The sequence below is a fragment of the Bidens hawaiensis genome, unplaced genomic scaffold (assembly GCF_021521415.1).
Source record: "Bidens hawaiensis isolate Kalapana, Puna unplaced genomic scaffold, B.hawaiensis_p1.1 tig00037649_1, whole genome shotgun sequence".
NCBI classification, from domain to species: domain Eukaryota; kingdom Viridiplantae; phylum Streptophyta; class Magnoliopsida; order Asterales; family Asteraceae; genus Bidens; species Bidens hawaiensis.
In genome coordinates, this window is record NW_027496582.1 from 151,618 (window position 1) to 169,543 (window position 17,926).

At 37.2% G+C, this 17,926-nt stretch overlaps 1 protein-coding gene across 1 annotated transcript; it reads left to right on the plus strand.

Annotated features, from left to right (window-relative positions):
- The first annotated feature begins 1,361 nt into the window (after positions 1–1,361).
- Positions 1,362–16,258, plus strand: LOC143589602 (structural maintenance of chromosomes protein 5-like). Its single transcript, XM_077070320.1, has 30 exons — positions 1,362–1,399; positions 1,589–1,766; positions 6,852–7,005; positions 7,143–7,216; positions 7,736–7,885; positions 7,966–8,070; positions 8,151–8,296; positions 8,373–8,484; positions 8,584–8,739; positions 8,825–8,946; positions 9,690–9,834; positions 9,916–9,981; positions 10,275–10,403; positions 10,481–10,579; positions 11,220–11,385; positions 11,489–11,634; positions 12,724–12,787; positions 12,882–13,006; positions 13,103–13,180; positions 13,795–13,867; positions 13,950–14,053; positions 14,189–14,305; positions 14,391–14,468; positions 14,550–14,649; positions 15,349–15,403; positions 15,525–15,573; positions 15,665–15,752; positions 15,822–15,894; positions 15,972–16,075; positions 16,182–16,258. Exons 1-30 carry the CDS (start codon positions 1,362–1,364, stop codon positions 16,238–16,240), a joined length of 3,153 nt encoding a protein of 1,050 aa, XP_076926435.1. The 3' UTR covers positions 16,241–16,258.
- Positions 16,259–17,926: the final 1,668 nt, after the last annotated feature.

The window sequence follows — 17,926 nt, forward strand, 5'->3', positions numbered from 1 at the left end:
TTAATAGAAAAACTATTAATAGCATTAATAGAAAATGCAAAATTACTTCAAGCCATTGGCGCCTAATAAGAAATGATGCTTAACATCATTTTGATTCATACGTGGGGTGAGGTGTGAGCCCGCTACACAATATCTTGTAGGAAAAGTCAATAAGAACAATAACGTTTAGTTAAGTTGCGATATACTATAATTTACAACCCTGAAATTAAAAGCAATAAAAATGATATTCAAACAAGCTTTTGTTAGGAAGTCAAATATTAAAAAGTTAACCTAAACATTAGATGTTAAACATCATCGTCTCCAGTCTTCCATTGTTCTTTGCTTATAAACTAAACAGTACTAAGGGCAAAGCTATTGGCTAAAATCATGAGGTGTGGTGTAAAAAAGTTTTGAGGTATGGTGCCAAGATTTCATCATAGTCTACTCAGGGCTTAATGAAAAATAGCGAGGTTGCAGACCTCGCTAAAGCCTCTAGGTCCGACCCTAATTACACATATAGACATACATACTTACAATAGATGCTCACCATTTACCAACTTGATGGTCGGTACATGTTCTTTTAGGTGTAGCTATTTAAAATAGACATTAGAACACCATCTAACGAGCTTTCCTTACAGAATTACAACTAACACATTTAATCCAAATATAAAAAAATAGTTAAGTGATAACCAAACCTAATATTGAGCTAACAAATGACATCAAATATCACTGCTTTGATGGGAGTGGCTAGGAGATTTTCTTTAGTGTTTTCTTATTGGAGGCTTTAGGTTCAATTCCTGACTTATGTGCACGCTTCGAAATATAAGCAATACTATCACAGGGATTCGAACTCGAGTAATAACAAGTGTTATGACCGTTTAAGGGAAACACACATCATATCCAAACATACGTTTGTTAATAACTCTTAAGTCCCAATCCTTTTCTAGACAAGACCCATTGAAACATTTAAAACACTTGTGAGACAACTTAATTTCATATTGAATCAATTTATATCATATCTTTAACTTAGCTAATAATTCATTTAAAGTTTACGTATTTATTCTTTATCAATATTTGGAACTAGCTTTCGGGTAAACTTGGGATTAAGTTTGAAAAATGCTTATTGATTTATTGGTTTTTTTCAAAACCAAAAGCTATAAGTCACGAACTATGCTTTTCTTTTACCAAAGGCATAAATAAATGTTACAGTTACTTATCTATCAATCTATATCTGTGTGATATATTTGACATTGGGAGTATTAAATTGCTCCCAAAAGCCTCTCTTTTGGCGCCAATTTCTTTCAATCAATCCCGTCTGCGAAACCCTAGCTTTCATGCAATCCAATCCAATCCAATCCAATCCAATCCAAGCTCGTTAGCCGATGAACGAGCCACGGGCTAAACGCCCCAAAATCAGCAGGTCAGTCCAAACAAACCCTAACTTATTATTCACTCACGTTACGGCACTAGTTATAGTTAATTGCAGGATAATTAGCGCTTCAATAGTTTGAATTGCTAGTTAGATTTGCATCTCTATTACTTCATTTGCGCGATTTTGTTTTGGTTTTATGTAAAACCCTAACTATGAGTATATTGTTTTAATTAATAGGGGTGAAGATGATTATCTGCCAGGGAATATAGTGGAAATCGAGATTCGAAACTTCATGACCTTTAATCATTTGGTTTGTAAGCCTGGTTCTCGCTTGAACCTCGTCATTGGACCCAATGGCTCCGGTAAAAGCTCCCTAGTCTGCGCCATTGCACTCGGTTTAGGCGGAGAGCCTCAGGTATTGAATGCATACTTATCCAAAAGTGAAGGCCTAAGAAAAAATGCGCACTTAAATAAATAAAAAAACTAAAATATTTTGTTTTAGAAAAGCAATACTATTTTTCATATAAAACAAACAAAATGCTATTATATATTGTCGAAGCATGAAATGAATCTGACCTGATCCATGACGATGTTTCCACGGATTTCGAGATGAACGAACCACGCCTTTATCTTCTTCTCCGGTTGCTTGAGATCTGCAATGGCTTTTTGGGGGTGTGGAGGTGACTGCTAAGAAATCTCAAGGATCTCTTGTTTACAGACACAAAAATATATGATGGCAGCTCTTACTGAGCATCCCCCCATAATAAGGAGGTGAAGACCTCCTTATATAGAGAGCCTCATGGCCACCATCATGGTACCCTAATGGGCCTAGCCCAGTTAGGGTTACCTCCACAAAACCCCCTCAGCCCAATAACATTGTATTAGTCCGTATGATAAAATAAGCCAAATATAATAAATTTAGGGTCGTAAAACCGGGTTTAGTACCATACCCCTACAAGCCCCCCAAGTCCAGTGTTGCTCCTAGGCGTGCAAGCGTTAGGTGGAGCGCTGGACTTTATAAGGGGTATGGTACTAAACCCGGTTTTACGACCCTAAATTTATTATGTTTGGCTTATTTTATCATACGGACTAATACAATGTTATTGGGCTGAGGGGGTTTTGTGGAGGTAACCCTAACTGGGCTAGGCCCATTAGGGTACCATGATGGTGGCCATGAGGCTCTCTATATAAGGAGGTCTTCACCTCCTTATTATGGGGGGATGCTCAGTAAGAGCTGCCATCATATATTTTTGTGTCTGTAAACAAGAGATCCTTGAGATTTCTTAGCAGTCACCTCCACACCCCCAAAAAGCCATTGCAGATCTCAAGCAACCGGAGAAGAAGATAAAGGCGTGGTTCGTTCATCTCGAAATCCGTGGAAACATCGTCATGGATCAGGTCAGATTCATTTCATGCTTTGACATTGGCGCCATCCGTGGGACGGCAACGAACTACCCTTCGATTTTCGTCTCGGTCCTCAGATCTCTCCCAAGAAAAACCCAGATCTGGAAGTTTACAGAAAGAGGCTTCAAGACTTGTTCTATTAAAGCTCAAAAAGATCCATAGATCTAAAAGAGGCTTCCAGATCTGTGCAAAAATGAAGCTGAAAAGGATTTGTAGATCCAAAAAAGAAACTACCTGATTCGGATGATCAAACCTCCGGATCTGTGATGGTTTTAAATTCTCTCCGCTCCGAGCTTCAGATCTATCTAGATCTGATTTACAGATCTAGATCTGGATTACAGACATGGATTTTAGGTTTAAAATTACAATCTAGATTACGGAGACTCCCGCCGCCATGCACGCGCCCCAGCGAATTCTCACTCCGCGGAAACCACCATGTGGGTTTTGCGCAAAAGACTCGCCGCCATACATGCGCGCCCGCGAGTCACCGCTCCGCCGCCATGCATGCGCACTGCCAAGGAGCAAGCTTCGCCACCATGCATGCTCGCCCGCGAGTCACGACTCCGCCGCCATGCATGTGCAAGCCTGATTTTGATCTTTGCATACATGTTTCACACTTCCTTTTATTAATTTGAGCAATATGACAACATTATATTGACATCAAACTAAAAATAAAACGAAGTAAAACATACATGCGCCAGCTTCAAGCTCAAACGCGTTGACGAGTTTTAACTCTAAAACGTCAGGGCCTTAGCCCAATAATATGAGCCTTAGCTCAAATTACTCATAGCATCCATCCCGCGTATTGCGCGGCTCGACCATAACATACCTAAGCACAACTAAGGCAAAGCACATGCCAAAACACAGTTGTTGAGGTTTCAGGTCGGGGCCGCGCATGGGATTATAATGGATGCGCCAAATATAGACGCGCAAAGGCTAAAGAACTCATTCATAATTCCCTATAATAAATGCACGATAACGTCGCGCAAAAGAGGAATAACGAAATGCCAAGACACGTGTCAGCATATTCAAAATATCGCAAAATAGCCTGAAATATGACAACTATTAAGGAGTACTTAATAAATTCCTTACAACCTTGTTCAAATTTCAACGTGTAAGCATACCTTATATTCAACAAGCACACGCGCGCGCCATCGTGCATGCGCCACCATGGTTCGATGTACCGCCATCACGCATGCGCCGCCGCGATTCAATACATCGCCACCACGCATGCGCCACCACGATTCAATACATCGCCAAAGAAGCAGCAGCGCGCCGTCACTCATGCGCGCTAGCGCCGAGCACCGCACCACCGCGATCCAACACCAACCACCCACGTGCATTGACGATTCGTTTTCACCAGAGGGATGGAATCACGCGCAACGCGCGTGCAAGAAAAGAAAAAGAAAAAACATGCCCTATTGAAAAAGCAAACTTGTCTAATATCTATCTTATCTCGCTCGCGCGAGACAAGACACATTAGACTGGGGGGCTTGAAGGGGGCATGCACCCGCCCTACATCGAGCGAGGCGGGTCAACCCACAAAATATAGACGAGGCTTAAAATCAGGATGTCATGAAGACACAAAGCCAAAACCTACACGTATGCTCACGCATATGCTCACGCATCACGTATGGTCACGCATATGCTCACACATCACGTATGCTCACGCATATGCTCACGCATATGCTCACGCATCACGTATGCTCACGCATCACATATGCTCACGCATATGCTCACGCATCACGTATGCTCACGCATATCACATCCGCGCGTGAAACATCTGCGCATGGCGCATATCACATACGCGCCAAACTTAAAGGTTGGGAATCCTCATAAACCCATAGGCCACGCGCCAAACTTAAAGGTTGGGAATCCTCATAAACCCATAGGCCGCACGCCAAACCAAAAGGTTGGGAATCCCCAAACCCATACGGCTACACGCCATATTCAAAGGTTGGGAATCCTTATAAACCCATATGGCCACGCGCCAAACTTAAAGGTCGGGAGCCTAATAATATCCCACATGGCTACGCGCCAGCTTAATTATTCTTATAGCTCGTAAGTCGCCTCACGCGCCAGCTTAATTATTCTTATAGCTCGTAAGTCGCCTCGCGCGCAAGCTTTATTATTCTATAGCTCGTAAGTCGCCTCACGCGCCAGCTTTATTATTCTTATAGCTCGTAAGTCGCCTCACGCGCCAGCTTAATTATTCTTATAGCTCGTAAGTCGCCTCGCGCGCAAGCTTTATTATTTTATAGCTCGTAAGTCGCCTCGCGCGCCAGCTTAATTATTCTTATAGCTCGTAAGTCGCCTCACGCGCCAGCTTAATTATTCTTATAGCTCGTAAGTCGCCTCGCGCGCCAGCTTTATTATTTTATAGCTCGTAAGTCGCCTCGCGCGCAAGCTTAATTATTCTTATAGCTCGTAAGTCGCCTCGCGCGCAAGCTTAATTATTCTTATAGCTCGTAAGTCGCCTCACGCGCCAGCTTAATTATTCTTATAGCTCGTAAGTCGCCTCGCGCGCAAGCTTTATTATTTTATAGCTCGTAAGTCGCCTCGCGCGCAAGCTTAATTATTCTTATAGCTCGTAAGTCGCCTCGCGCGCAAGCTTAATTATTCTTATAGCTCGTAAGTCGCCTCACGCGCCAGCTTAATTATTCTTATAGCTCGTAAGTCGCCTCGCGCGCAAGCTTTATTATTTTATAGCTCGTAAGTCGCCTCGCGCGCAAGCTTAATTATTCTTATAGCTCGTAAGTCGCCTCGCGCGCCAGCTTAATTATTCTTATAGCTCGTAAGTCGCCTCACGCGCCAGCTTAATTATTCTTATAGCTCGTAAGTCGCCTCGCGCGCAAGCTTTATTATTTTATAGCTCGTAAGTCGCCTCACGCGCAAGCTTAATTATTCTTATAGCTCGTAAGTCGCCTCGCGCGCAAGCTTTATTATTTTATAGCTCGTAAGTCGCCTCACGCGCCAGCTTAATTATTCTTATAGCTCGTAAGTCGCCTCGCGCGCAAGCTTTATTATTTTATAGCTCGTAAGTCGCCTCACGCGCAAGCTTAATTATTTTTATAACTCGTAAGCTGCCTCGCGCGCAAGTTACATTACATTATTATCGAGACGCGCACTCTATCTTTTATCAGGCCCCGCGCCACTATTGTTATGATGCGTGCTATATCTTATTCATGCTAGTGCACCATCATTATCATAAGGACCACAACATGTCACCATCATGGAGAAAACCTCCCAAAACTCAAAGACAATAAAGACAAGGCCGAAGAAAAGGGAAAAAACCGCCTCACGTCCTAACACACCTTATAAAGTCCAGCGCTCCACCTAAACGCTTGCACGCCTAGGAGCAACACTGGACTTGGGGGGCTTGTAGGGGTATCGTACTAAACCCGGTTTTACGACCCTAAATTTATTATGTTTGGCTTATTTTATCATACGGACTAATACAATGTTATTGGGCTGAGGGGGTTTTGTGGAGGTAACCCTAACTGGGCTAGGCCCATTAGGGTACCATGATGGTGGCCATGAGGCTCTCTATATAAGGAGGTCTTCACCTCCTTATTATGAGGGGGATGCTCAGTAAGAGCTGCCATCATATATTTTTGTGTCTGTAAACAAGAGATCCTTGAGATTTCTTAGCAGTCACCTCCACACCCCCAAAAAGCCATTGCAGATCTCAAGCAACCGGAGAAGAAGATAAAGGCGTGGTTCGTTCATCTCGAAATCCGTGGAAACATCGTCATGGATCAGGTCAGATTCATTTCATGCTTCGACATATATCATTTAATATCATCTGATAGTGCCATTTCTAAAAGAGTCAAAATTTGAATGTAATTCCACAACTTGAATAACAAATGTTCAAAAAGTAATAAATAGCAAAAGTTCACATGATCATTGTTCTTGATCCGTCATCAATACCAATAGAGGTGTTGATAACTTCAAGAAGTGATGGCCCAGGAACTAGAAGTGCGCATATTGGGCGTCGCCTGAGAATGGGCCTAGGCGCATGAAGCGAGTGCTTTTAACAACTATGGGTGAATGATAATGATATTTTGTTGTAATTGAGCAAGTTGTGTTTATGCAGCTGCTCGGGAGGGCTGGAACTATTGGTGCGTTTGTTAAACGTGGGGAGGAGTCTGGTTATACCAAAATTACCTTGAGAGGTAACACTCCTGATGCGAAGATTGTTATAATGCGGAAGATAGATGTGCGTAACAGGTCTGAGTGGTTACATAATGGTGAGTTGCTGTTTATACAGATTACAGATTGTTCTAATGCTGGATTATTGGATAATATCATTGTTGATTTATACATTGTTAGTGCTGACTGTGAACACAAATTGCCTTTTTGACTTATGAGTTACTTGTTATAACAGGTAGAGCGGTTTCCAAGAAAGAAATAACTGATGTAATCCAAAAGTTTAATATTCAAGTCAACAATCTGACTCAAGTGAGTTTCTAAGGGTTTATTGTTTACAAGCATGCTTTAAATTTATGCATTGTATATAGTTGTTTGATACGGTTGGCATGTTTGCACTTTTGTATGCGTATGCAAAATGTCGTTATGTCCCCTTATTTTAAAAACAAATGAGCACAAGCTGTTAAGCATCAGCTTCATTTTGGAGCAAAAGAACTCTAAAACAATAAGCTAATACGTTAAGATTTCAAAATAAGATTCAGCTACTAGATAAGCAAATATTTACTTTTACCTTTCTGTTTCATCAGTTAGTACTTTTTTTTAAGAAAGCTCTAATTTTTATGTCATTTTCAATAAATTGTGTCTGCCATTTGAGTTTTTAAGCAGGCTTGCGGAGAGAATACTTTTTGCTTATATGATTTTTTTTATTTCACATAGATTTAATAACATGTATAAATTGTTATATAAATATAGTTACAAGCATGTCATTTTACACTTTTCAGCTACAACTACAGTTTCTTTTGTGATTATATTGTTTTTCTCTTGTTTTAGTTCTTACCACAAGATCGTGTTTGCGAGTTTGCGAAACTAACTCCAGTGAGACTTCTAGAAGAAACCGAGAAAGCCGTAGGTGATCCTGAACTTCCTGTCCTGCATCGTTCTCTTGTTGATAAAAGTGCAGAATTGCAGAGATCTGAACAGGCAATCCTCATAAATTTATAAAATTTGTGAATACTGATATACATTTTCCAAATAATACTATCGTTTTGTACTTTTTATAGGCTGTTGAAAAAAACAAAGAAACTCTCAATCAGTTAAAGGCACTTAATGCTGAACAAGAAAGAGATGTTGAACGTGTTAGGCAACGGGATGAACTGTTAGCCAAGGTTATTATTATTATTATTTATTATGATATTTTGTCTCATATAATTATTGAATTTTTTTAATTAGTTAAAAAAATTTTTAGGCTGAGTTTATGAAGAAGAAATTACCATGGTTGAAATATGACATGAAGAAGGCTGAGTTTCTAGAAGCTAAAGAACAAGAGAAGGATGCTAAGAAGAAGCTTGATGATGCAGCCAAATTGTTAAATAATATTAGAGAACCGAGCGTGTATGAAAAGTTTTTATGCATTTATCTAATATACAAAATTTAGTTACAATATGGTAACGCGAAAATCTTTTTGTAGGAAACTACAACACGAAAAAAAGGAGCAAGATGTGCAATGCAAAAAGTTCAGGGACCGTTTGGATAACATTGAAAACTCATTTAAGCAAATGCTGGATAAAGAAAACCAGCTGGTATTGTGAATTTATGATTGGGCTTCCTCTATATTCTTTCTTGCATTCTTATTAATATTGTATGAATAATTTACTGATTTTTAATAATATATTATATAGAGTGTTAAAGTGAACGGAAAGTATAAGGATATGGAGGATTTAGAGAAGCAAGAACACACGCGTCAAGAAAAAATAGCAAGAGCCGAGAAAGATTTAGCGGATGCTGAGCTGGAACTGCAAAACCTTCCACCTTTTGAACCTCCTAAAGAGAAAATTGTTAGTCAAAACTTTTGTTCACTTAAGTATTGAATATATATTTACTATTAGATAATTGTTTTGCATAAATCAAATGCTTTTGCAGGAAAAGTTAGGTGCTGAAATATTGGAGTTGGAAGCTTCTGCACGAGAGAAAAGATATCAAAAGAAAGAAAAAGAGAAGCTTTTAGACCGAAATAGAGTATCCGCAAGGCAGACTGCAGAAAGGTGGATACTGAGTTTAATGTCACGTCAGCTAGCCAGCTAGGGGTGTAAACATGCCGAGCTAAGCCCAAGCTTTAGCTCGAGCTCTTTCCGAGCTGTATTTTTAAAGCTTGAGCTTGGCTTTTGAGTAGTTTTCAAAGCTTGAGCTTGCTTGTTTGTTATTCATAGTTTATATACATTTTTAATTAAATTTTATGTATATCTTCATTATAGTTTTTATACACAACAAAATATATATATTTTTAGTTATTTTTATCATACTTTTATAAATAATTAATAATTTTATCATATAACTATATATTTAATATATTAAATAAAAGTTATATAAACAAGAGGCTTTGAGCTCGTCTTGTTTTGAGCTTTATTTCTAAAGGTTGAGCTTGGCTCGTGAACAGCTTTTTTAATGGTTATATTATTTATATATAACATGATATATATTGTTTAGTTATTTTAATCATTTTTCGAACTATAATAATAGCTATTGTATAAATATATATTTAACAAAAGCTATGCAAATAACAGTCTCGTTTAGGTTTGCGAGCCAGTTCGAGATCGATAAGTGAAGGTAAAGCTCATTTAATAAAGCTTATTTTTAGGCTCGAGCTCGTTTAAATCGAGCTTTTAGTGAGCTGATCTCGAGTAGCTCATGAGTGGCTTGGCTCATTTACACCCTTAATGTCAGCATTGTATGCACATAGTATCTCTTTATATGGATTTCACACAACTGTCGCCTGCATCTTTTGTAGGTTACGGGAGATGGAAAATATAAAAAATAAACGTTTACAGGCATTAAGAAATTCTGGAGCTGAAAAAATATTTGACGCTTATCAATGGGTGCAAGCACACCGAAATGAATTTAAGAGGGAAGTTTATGGCCCCGTGTTAGTCGAGGTTACTTCATGTTCTCTTCTGAATTTTGAATATTCTTTGTATATTTTGTTTATTTTCTTATTTCTTTTAATCATGCTTTAGGTCAACATCTCAAACCAGCTTCATGCTGGATACTTAGAGAGCCATGTTCCTTATTACATTTGGAAGGTACCTTAAAATCTGCAAAAGTTATGTTTTTTTTCTCTCTCTTTGCTTTTGTTTTTGTTTTGTTTTTTTGCTTAATGAAGAATATGAAATATTTTTTTATAGTGTAGAGTAATATGTTCAAAATATACGTACAGATTCTAGTCTTCATTTTAAGGTATAAAAATGCACTCAATTTTTTTTTTTGCAAACATGTATAGGATTTAAAAGACATGTCTAAAAAGTATCTTCACAAACTCACCTCTAGATTTTTTTTAGTTATAAATATTGCTGACCTCCTTTTTTTTTAAACGCAGGCGTTTATTACTCAGGATTCTACTGACCGTGACTTATTGTTCAGGAACCTTAAGTCATTTGATGTTGCAGTTATTAATCATGTTCCTGATGGTAACCGCCACCCGGAGCCATTTAATATAACTCAACAGGCATGTGATGTCATTTTTTTAATTTGTTTCTAATTTTTTTTGGCACTAATTAGTTTCCAGTTTGATGAAACAAGCAGATGTCATCCATGGGCCTATATTCAAGACTTGACCAAGTTTTTGATGCTCCATATGCCATCAAAGAGGTTTTGATTGGCCAATCTAGTCTAGAACATTCGGTGCGTTCTTGTTCTCATCCTGTTTAACACATTAAAACCCGTGATGAGTTCTAGCATGGGTCGGTTTTAGGCTCAAAACGAACCAAAAACCATAAAAGTTTTGGGTTTTTGAAAAGTGTTCAGTTTCAGTTTTTTGGCTTTCGGTTTTCATGATGGGTTCGGTTTTAATTTTTACGGTTTTGCCATTTGGGTTCGAAAGTTTTGGGCTGAAAAAAGGCTCAAATAATTACTTTGGGTTTGAAACTTGGGTCTGTATTTTTTGTTAATTAAAAAGTTTTTGAATGTTAAGTAACCTATAAAATATTAATAAATGGCATAGCCAAAATTTTAGGCAAAAATGTGTAGTAATCAATTAATTTTTAAGAGTTATACGGGTTCGGTTATTTTGGTTATAAAAGTCGGTTCGGTTTGTTTTTTTTGCTGACAAGCACATGCAAAACCAAAGTCCAAAAGTGAACCGGGAATTCGTTTTTTGAGAAAATATAAAGTCAGAATGTCGGTTTTGGGTTGGGCTTGATTAGGTATTTTGGTTATGGTTCGGTTATTTTGGTTTCATGCACACCCGTATGTTCTAGAGTTTTCAGTAGTAGTTATTATAAACCTTATGCCAAAACATTTGTTCTTTGAATAATTGTACCAGTACATAGGGTCTAAAAAGAGTGATGAAAACGCTGACAAGGCACATAGTTTTGGAATAATGGATCTATGGACTCCTGATAATCACTACCGATGGTCGAAGTCAAGATACGGTGGTCATGTGTCAGCATCTGTGGAAGCAGTGAGTGATACTCGCCTTCTTTTGTCCAGTAAGTCTGAACCTGATATTATTAATTGCTATTTCAAAAGTTTAAAGGGTTTTTAAATTCCGTAAAAGGTTAGCGGATAATAATTTTATTCGGCTGTTTTCAGATACCGAAGGTGACGAATTGAACACACTTAGGGCAAAGAAAAGAGAGTTTGATGAGACCATTTCTGGTCTAGAAGCAAGTCTTAAGTCAATGCAGAGTGAGATTAATGAGTTGGAAGATTCGGCTGCTCAACTTCGAAAACTTCGTGTATGCTAATTAACATCATTAACACACACACACACAGACACACATCTATAGGTGTGTATGCTATGTGTGTGTTTGCATGTGTATATATATGGCTGTGTTTATACGTGTATATATAAATATGCTTCTGTATGTGTCTATATACACACACACACACACGCATACGTGTCTGTGTATATACGTGTGTGTTGGTGGTTGGTTTGGGGGGCGGGGGTCACTGGGGAACCACAAAAAAGTGGGGAACCATCTATCTAACAAACTCTGATTGAAATCGTTATTGCGGATTAGCGACGTTGAAACTGGCTTGTCGAACCTATTGAACCTGTTGGTGGATGCACTTCGACGAGCCGGTTGAACGCTGCTGGAATGAGTTAATTCGGAGTTCGTTTGATCGATGGATCTCCGGTTTCCCACTTTTTTTGTGGTTCCCTAATGAACCTCCCCCTGTATGTGTATGCATGTATATATATGTGTGTGTGTATGTGTATATATAGTCCATTACTTCATCTACTGCACAAAGTGATTTTTGCCTAAAAAGTGTAAGAAGCAATGTGCATGTATGTGTGTGTGTGTGTGTGCGCGCGTATATGTGTATGTGGGTTTTCTGGACAGGGTGTTTACGTTCATTTACGAACGCATATTTCGATTACCGCAATCTACTGTCTTTAATCAAAATACCATTTCACACATGGACACACAAGCGCGCTGTGTAAATTTATTACTCATGTATTCTCATTGTTAAAAATGAGATAACCCCATCGTGTAAATGGTATAACAGCACATTAAAATATGGTCATTCTTTTTATACAAAGATACAGCAATAATATACCCTTACTAAAGAAAATAAAAGGCTCAATTTTGTGGTATATTTTTTAAGAAAACATATATCAATATATTTAAATAAAAAAGTCAACACAAAGGGCAAATTCTTTTGTTTTCCTTCTCAACCGTGTTAATATTAACAACTAAATTGATTTGATAATAACCCTAGATTGCTTCTCACACTTCTCATGCGAAATCACTTTGTATATATATGTATGTGTGCATAACATATTCTTTTATGGGTTATGCATCAATTTCTTTTTCTTGCAGGATAACCTTGTGAACGAAGCTCAACTTGAAAAAAGGAAACAAAAGGAGCTTCAAATCAGAGTTAGTGAGTAACCAACCCTTTTTTGCATTCTAATCGAATTATGAACTTTTATATTCTTCAAAGTCAAACATATGAACATACATTATTATTGTTTTAGATCAAAGAAGGTTAAAATTAGAATCCATGGGAAAAGAAGAAGACATGGCTTCTGCAATGTCAAAACTGGTTCAAGATGTTGAGAACTTCAATATTCAAAGATTCAAATGCGCAATAGAGATTAAGGTAGGTTATCATGGAGCATATCGGTGGGCCCACAAGTTTAACAGCAACAGTTTTTTCACCAACATAACAAAATAATATTTGGTTTTGTGTTTGCAGAAACTTCTCACTCAAGCTACTGGTTACAGAAAAAGTTATGCTGAAAAGTTCATGGCTTCTACTGAACTTGAGATAAAGGTTTCCTTTAATGTTTTAATTTTTTATTAAAAATTAAAAAATGCAGAATAGTAAAACATTTTTGAAGTTTTATGATTTTTTCATTATTTGTAGGCTTGTAAACTAATCTGAAAAATACGAATCGAGCATGTTCGTGCTCTTTGTTTAATTTTAACTGACGAATGATCGAACATGAACAATTAAACAGACGGAATTCTCTTGTTTGTGTTCGTTATTCTTGTTCGTTAACTGTATAAACGAACGGTTCACAAACGTTAACAGTACATGGATGAACGAACATAACTGAGCTATAACCAGTTAAAAGTATTGTTAAGATCATAAATAAATATATTAATGAACATAAACTGACGAAACATTCACGAACATAAATGAACGAAACACGTGTTCATGTTTGTTTGTTTGACTAAATTAACAATTTTTTTCATGCTCGTTTGTATATTAAATATACGAACATACGAACTTTCCGCCAAACTGTTCACTGGTTTACAGGCCTAATTATTTCAACATGATCTTAAATAATTTTGTTCACTTGGAGCCAAATGCAACATAATTACTTTACCGTTGCATGTATTTAATCATAATGATTTAATGCATGCTTGTTGTATGTTTGTTAGATTAAAGAGATGGAAGCGTTCATCAAGCAGCAAGAAAAGCTTGCATTGCAAGCTTCTTTACATTTTGAACGATGTATGTTACTTCTTACGCATCTCAACTATTTTTATGTTCTATTTAACAATTGGTACTTATTTGTTTTTAATAATTTATAAAGGTAAAAAGGAGATGGAAGATCATAGACAACAATTGGCAGCCGCCAAGAGAGCTGCAGAATCAGTTACGATTATTACTCCGGCTCTTGAACAGGAGTTTCTTCAGGTTTGTTTTTAGATTTTATTTTTTCAATTATTAAATATCAATCTTGTTTTATTTATTGTGCAATCTAAATATCCATTCTGAGATGCGAATTATAGAGGGTGATATTAATTTTATAAATTTGATGGTGGTTTGTAGATGCCTTCTACAATTGAGGAACTAAATGCTGCAATTCAAGATATTACCTCTCAAGCCAATTCTATTCTCTTTCTGAACCACAATATTTTAGAAGAATATGAACGACGCCAAAAGAAAGTAAACTTCTGATTGACTCAAGTATCTATTTAATAATCACATTATGTTATTATGTTTTATCCAATCAATATTATTTTCATGATAGATAGAGGAGCTTTCAGTCAAACTGGAATCAGATGAAAAAGAGTTGTCTGCCCGGCTAGAAGAATTGAGCAATTTGAAGGTTAAGAAGTTCATCTCGTTTTCAGTTCAACAACATTGTTTTTGCTAAAATCATAGAATCTTTTGATTTTGCTGCCTGCAGGGGAAATGGCTTCCGACACTTAGAAACCTAGTTGCTCAAATAAACGAGACTTTCAGTAAAAATTTTCAAGAAATGGCGGTGGCAGGAGAGGTGTCGCTTGGTATGTTAAACATCACCTCAGCAATTTTCTAATACGTTATTGGGGTGTGCATAAAACCGAATTAAGTGACATAAGTACATAACAGAACTGAAATAATCGAACCCCAAATTGATGGTTTGGTTTTATGTTTTTTAAAAACAGAATTTTTGGTTTGGTTTTTGGTTTTGCATGTACTAGAAAACAGAAAAAAAACAAACCGACTTTTGTATTGATTTTTTGGTTTGTAATTTTTAATTTTGAATGCTACGTATTTTGTAAATAAATAATAAAGTGTAGCTTAAAATATTAAATACAATGTGTAATAATTAGTTAATTATTATTTGACAAAATATTTTAGGCTCAAAGTTTTAAGCCCAAATTCATTATTTGGGACAATTTCTTTTTCATCCCAAAAATTTCAAGCCCAAATGGCAAATTCGATAAAATCGTGACCGAACCAAACCTAATTTGAAAACTGAAAACGAACGATTTCAGAAACAAAAAATCTACTTTTTGGTTCGGTTTAAACACAAGTGCATTATTTTCAGACTTTCCTTTTTCAGCCCAAAAATTTCTACCCAAATGGAAAAATCAAACTGAACTGAAACCAACAGTTTCCAAAAACCATATTTTGGGTTTTTCTTTTGGTTTGATCCCAAAACCGACCCATGCATGTTTATCAATCATCAATTACAGTAATTATTAGATTTTGGTGATCAGATGAACGCGGGAATGAGTTTGATAGCTATGGAATTCTTATTAAAGTGAAGTTCAGGTGATTTCTTTTTAATGCTTCTTTTCTTATGTAATTTCATATACTATTGAAATGTATAATCATAACAAACCTGTTTGAAAACCACACTTACATTTACTTTTGTTTTCACAATAATTACCAGGCAAGCAGGCGAACTGCAAGTTTTAAGTGCTCACCATCAGTCTGGTGGGGTATGACAATGAGCTATTAATTACACACACACACACACACACACACTTCTTTTTATATAAATTGTCATTCGTCTTCGTTGTCCTTGTTTAGGAGCGTTCGGTTTCAACAATTCTTTATCTTGTTTCACTTCAAGATCTTACTAACTGCCCATTTAGAGTGGTCGATGAGATAAATCAAGGTTTGCGAGTTTTTATTTTTATTATTTTCTTTTATATAAATTTAATATATCGATGTATTATTCTGTAAGGAATGGATCCTATTAATGAGAGAAAGATGTTCCAGCAATTAGTCCGAGCCGCAAGTCAACCCAATACTCCACAGTAAGGCACTTACCTTTGACTTTTCTTAGGTCAAAGTTTGGCATATGCTGACTAGACTTTTTGTGTATTGTGTTTAGGTGCTTTTTGCTAACTCCAAAACTGTTATCTGATTTGGAATATGGTGAGGCGTTCACGATTCTGACTGTAATGAATGGACCGTGGATTGGCCGGCCATCTGAAGGTCAAAATTACAATTTAATCCCATTATATTACCATGTCTATTTGAGTATCATCAGTTGATAATAATATCCGTAAAGTGAAAGTCAAACTTGTTAACTCTTTTGCAGTATGGAAATTTGGAGGAAGTTGGGCATCTGTGATGGGATTATTGGGAGAAAGCCATTGAGTCAAATCAATGAGCGCATGAGGTAGAGGTGCACAAATCGGTTTTTTTAAAAAAACCGGTTCGGTTAATAACCGGACCGGTTTTTCTTGGCCTGGAAAAAAACCGGTTTTTAAATAACCGGACCGGTTTATTAACCGGTTTTTTTGGTGCAAAACTCGGACCGGTCTAACCGGTTAGGACCGGTTTAGAAACCGGTTAATAACCGGTTTTTTTAATTAACCGGTTTTTTTTTTAAAATAACCGGTTAATAACTGGTTTTTTTCATAATAACCGGTTTTAAAATTAACCGGTTTTTTCCATAACCGGTTCAGTAACCGGTTTTTTCTCTAGAACTTGTAACCGATATACGAACCGGCGGTTACTAAACCGGTCAAACCGGTTTTTAAATAACCGGTTTTTGTAAAAACCGGTTTTCGGTTTAAACCGTTGAACCGGTTCACCAACCGGTTTTTTTGCCCATCTCTAGCATGAGGACAATGAAAGGCAATATTAGAGACTTAATCTCATTAATTTATCCTTCTTTTTGTGAGACTAAACAGTTATGCTAAAGAGCATGTAAGTGCTTTCTCTAAACTGTACATGGTAATGGGCTTGTTGGAGGCATAAATTTGTATGGTGTTTGTGTAAAAAGATGTTAATGTACCCCGGTTGAACATGGCTTGAGCTCGTCTTGTTTTGTTTAGAGTCTTGTTTGTATAGCTCGGCTTATTATAATTCATTATGTTATGTTTCGTTGGGTTAACTTAGTTTTGGTACTATTAAAGAGTTTCGAGTTTTGGCTTGTGTGTGGTCCTGTATGACATGTTTACTAATTATTTTGTTTATTTGTCTAAAAATCATGACAACGTTATTCATGCGTGATTCTAAATGGTAACTAAACCATGACTCAAAACACGTTTAAAAACATTCATATATGATATTGCATTAATTAATTAATTATTTGTTTTATAAATGAAGTATTTAAATTAAATAAGAGATCCAACGATGTATATGCGATGCCAATAGCATATAGCAGCCGATGGATGCAATAAACATTGATGCAGTAGCTATCCACGACTCTATATTGCGCATGCATGATGGATGAAAATAGGTTGGGCATGTATTTGGTCTACATGTATTTGGCTCACTCCATTGCAGGATGCAAATATTGCCCTTTTATCAAAGTGATGGTGGCGGTTTAAAACTGAACCCGACTCGTTGTGGAGAAAAGTGATTCTAGCCATTCACGGTTCCTCATTTTACTACATGCTACATGTATTTTGGGAGTCTGGAATTCCGTAGCTAAGCTTGAAAATTACCTTTCCGTATCCAACCTAAATTTGTGTAATTTGATCAAAAGGGTCCTTGGGGATGTACGAGTATAGGGATGAGATCAGTACCGTATCGGTACCGAAAATCCCAGTCCCGAAAATCGCATTTTTGGTACTGGTACCGAAGTCTTCGGTTCGGTACCGGTACTGGGACGCTATCGGTATTGAAGGTAAAAAATTTGGGAAATACCGGTACCAGAATTGATACGAAATTCAAAACTTTGGTACTGATTCGATACCGACAGTACCAAATCGTACCAATTTCTGAACCAGTACCAATTGGTAGTACCGAATTTGCTGATCCATATACGAGTGTAAGGTTCTGGGTGGATTCTTGGATAACCACCGAGTCTCTTAGAGAGGTTTTCCCTAGTTT

What these genes read in the sequence shown, in the direction of transcription:
- LOC143589602 (XM_077070320.1), top strand. Translation starts at nt 1,362, where the DNA reads ATGAACGAGCCACGGGCTAAACGCCCCAAAATCAGCAG. An exon ending in AAGTCAACAATCTGACTCAA is followed by an intron (nt 7,217 to 7,735) that starts GTGAGTTTCTAA and finishes CTCTTGTTTTAG; the next exon opens with TTCTTACCACAAGATCGTGT. An exon ending in AGTCAACCCAATACTCCACA is followed by an intron (nt 15,895 to 15,971) that starts GTAAGGCACTTA and finishes TATTGTGTTTAG; the next exon opens with GTGCTTTTTGCTAACTCCAA.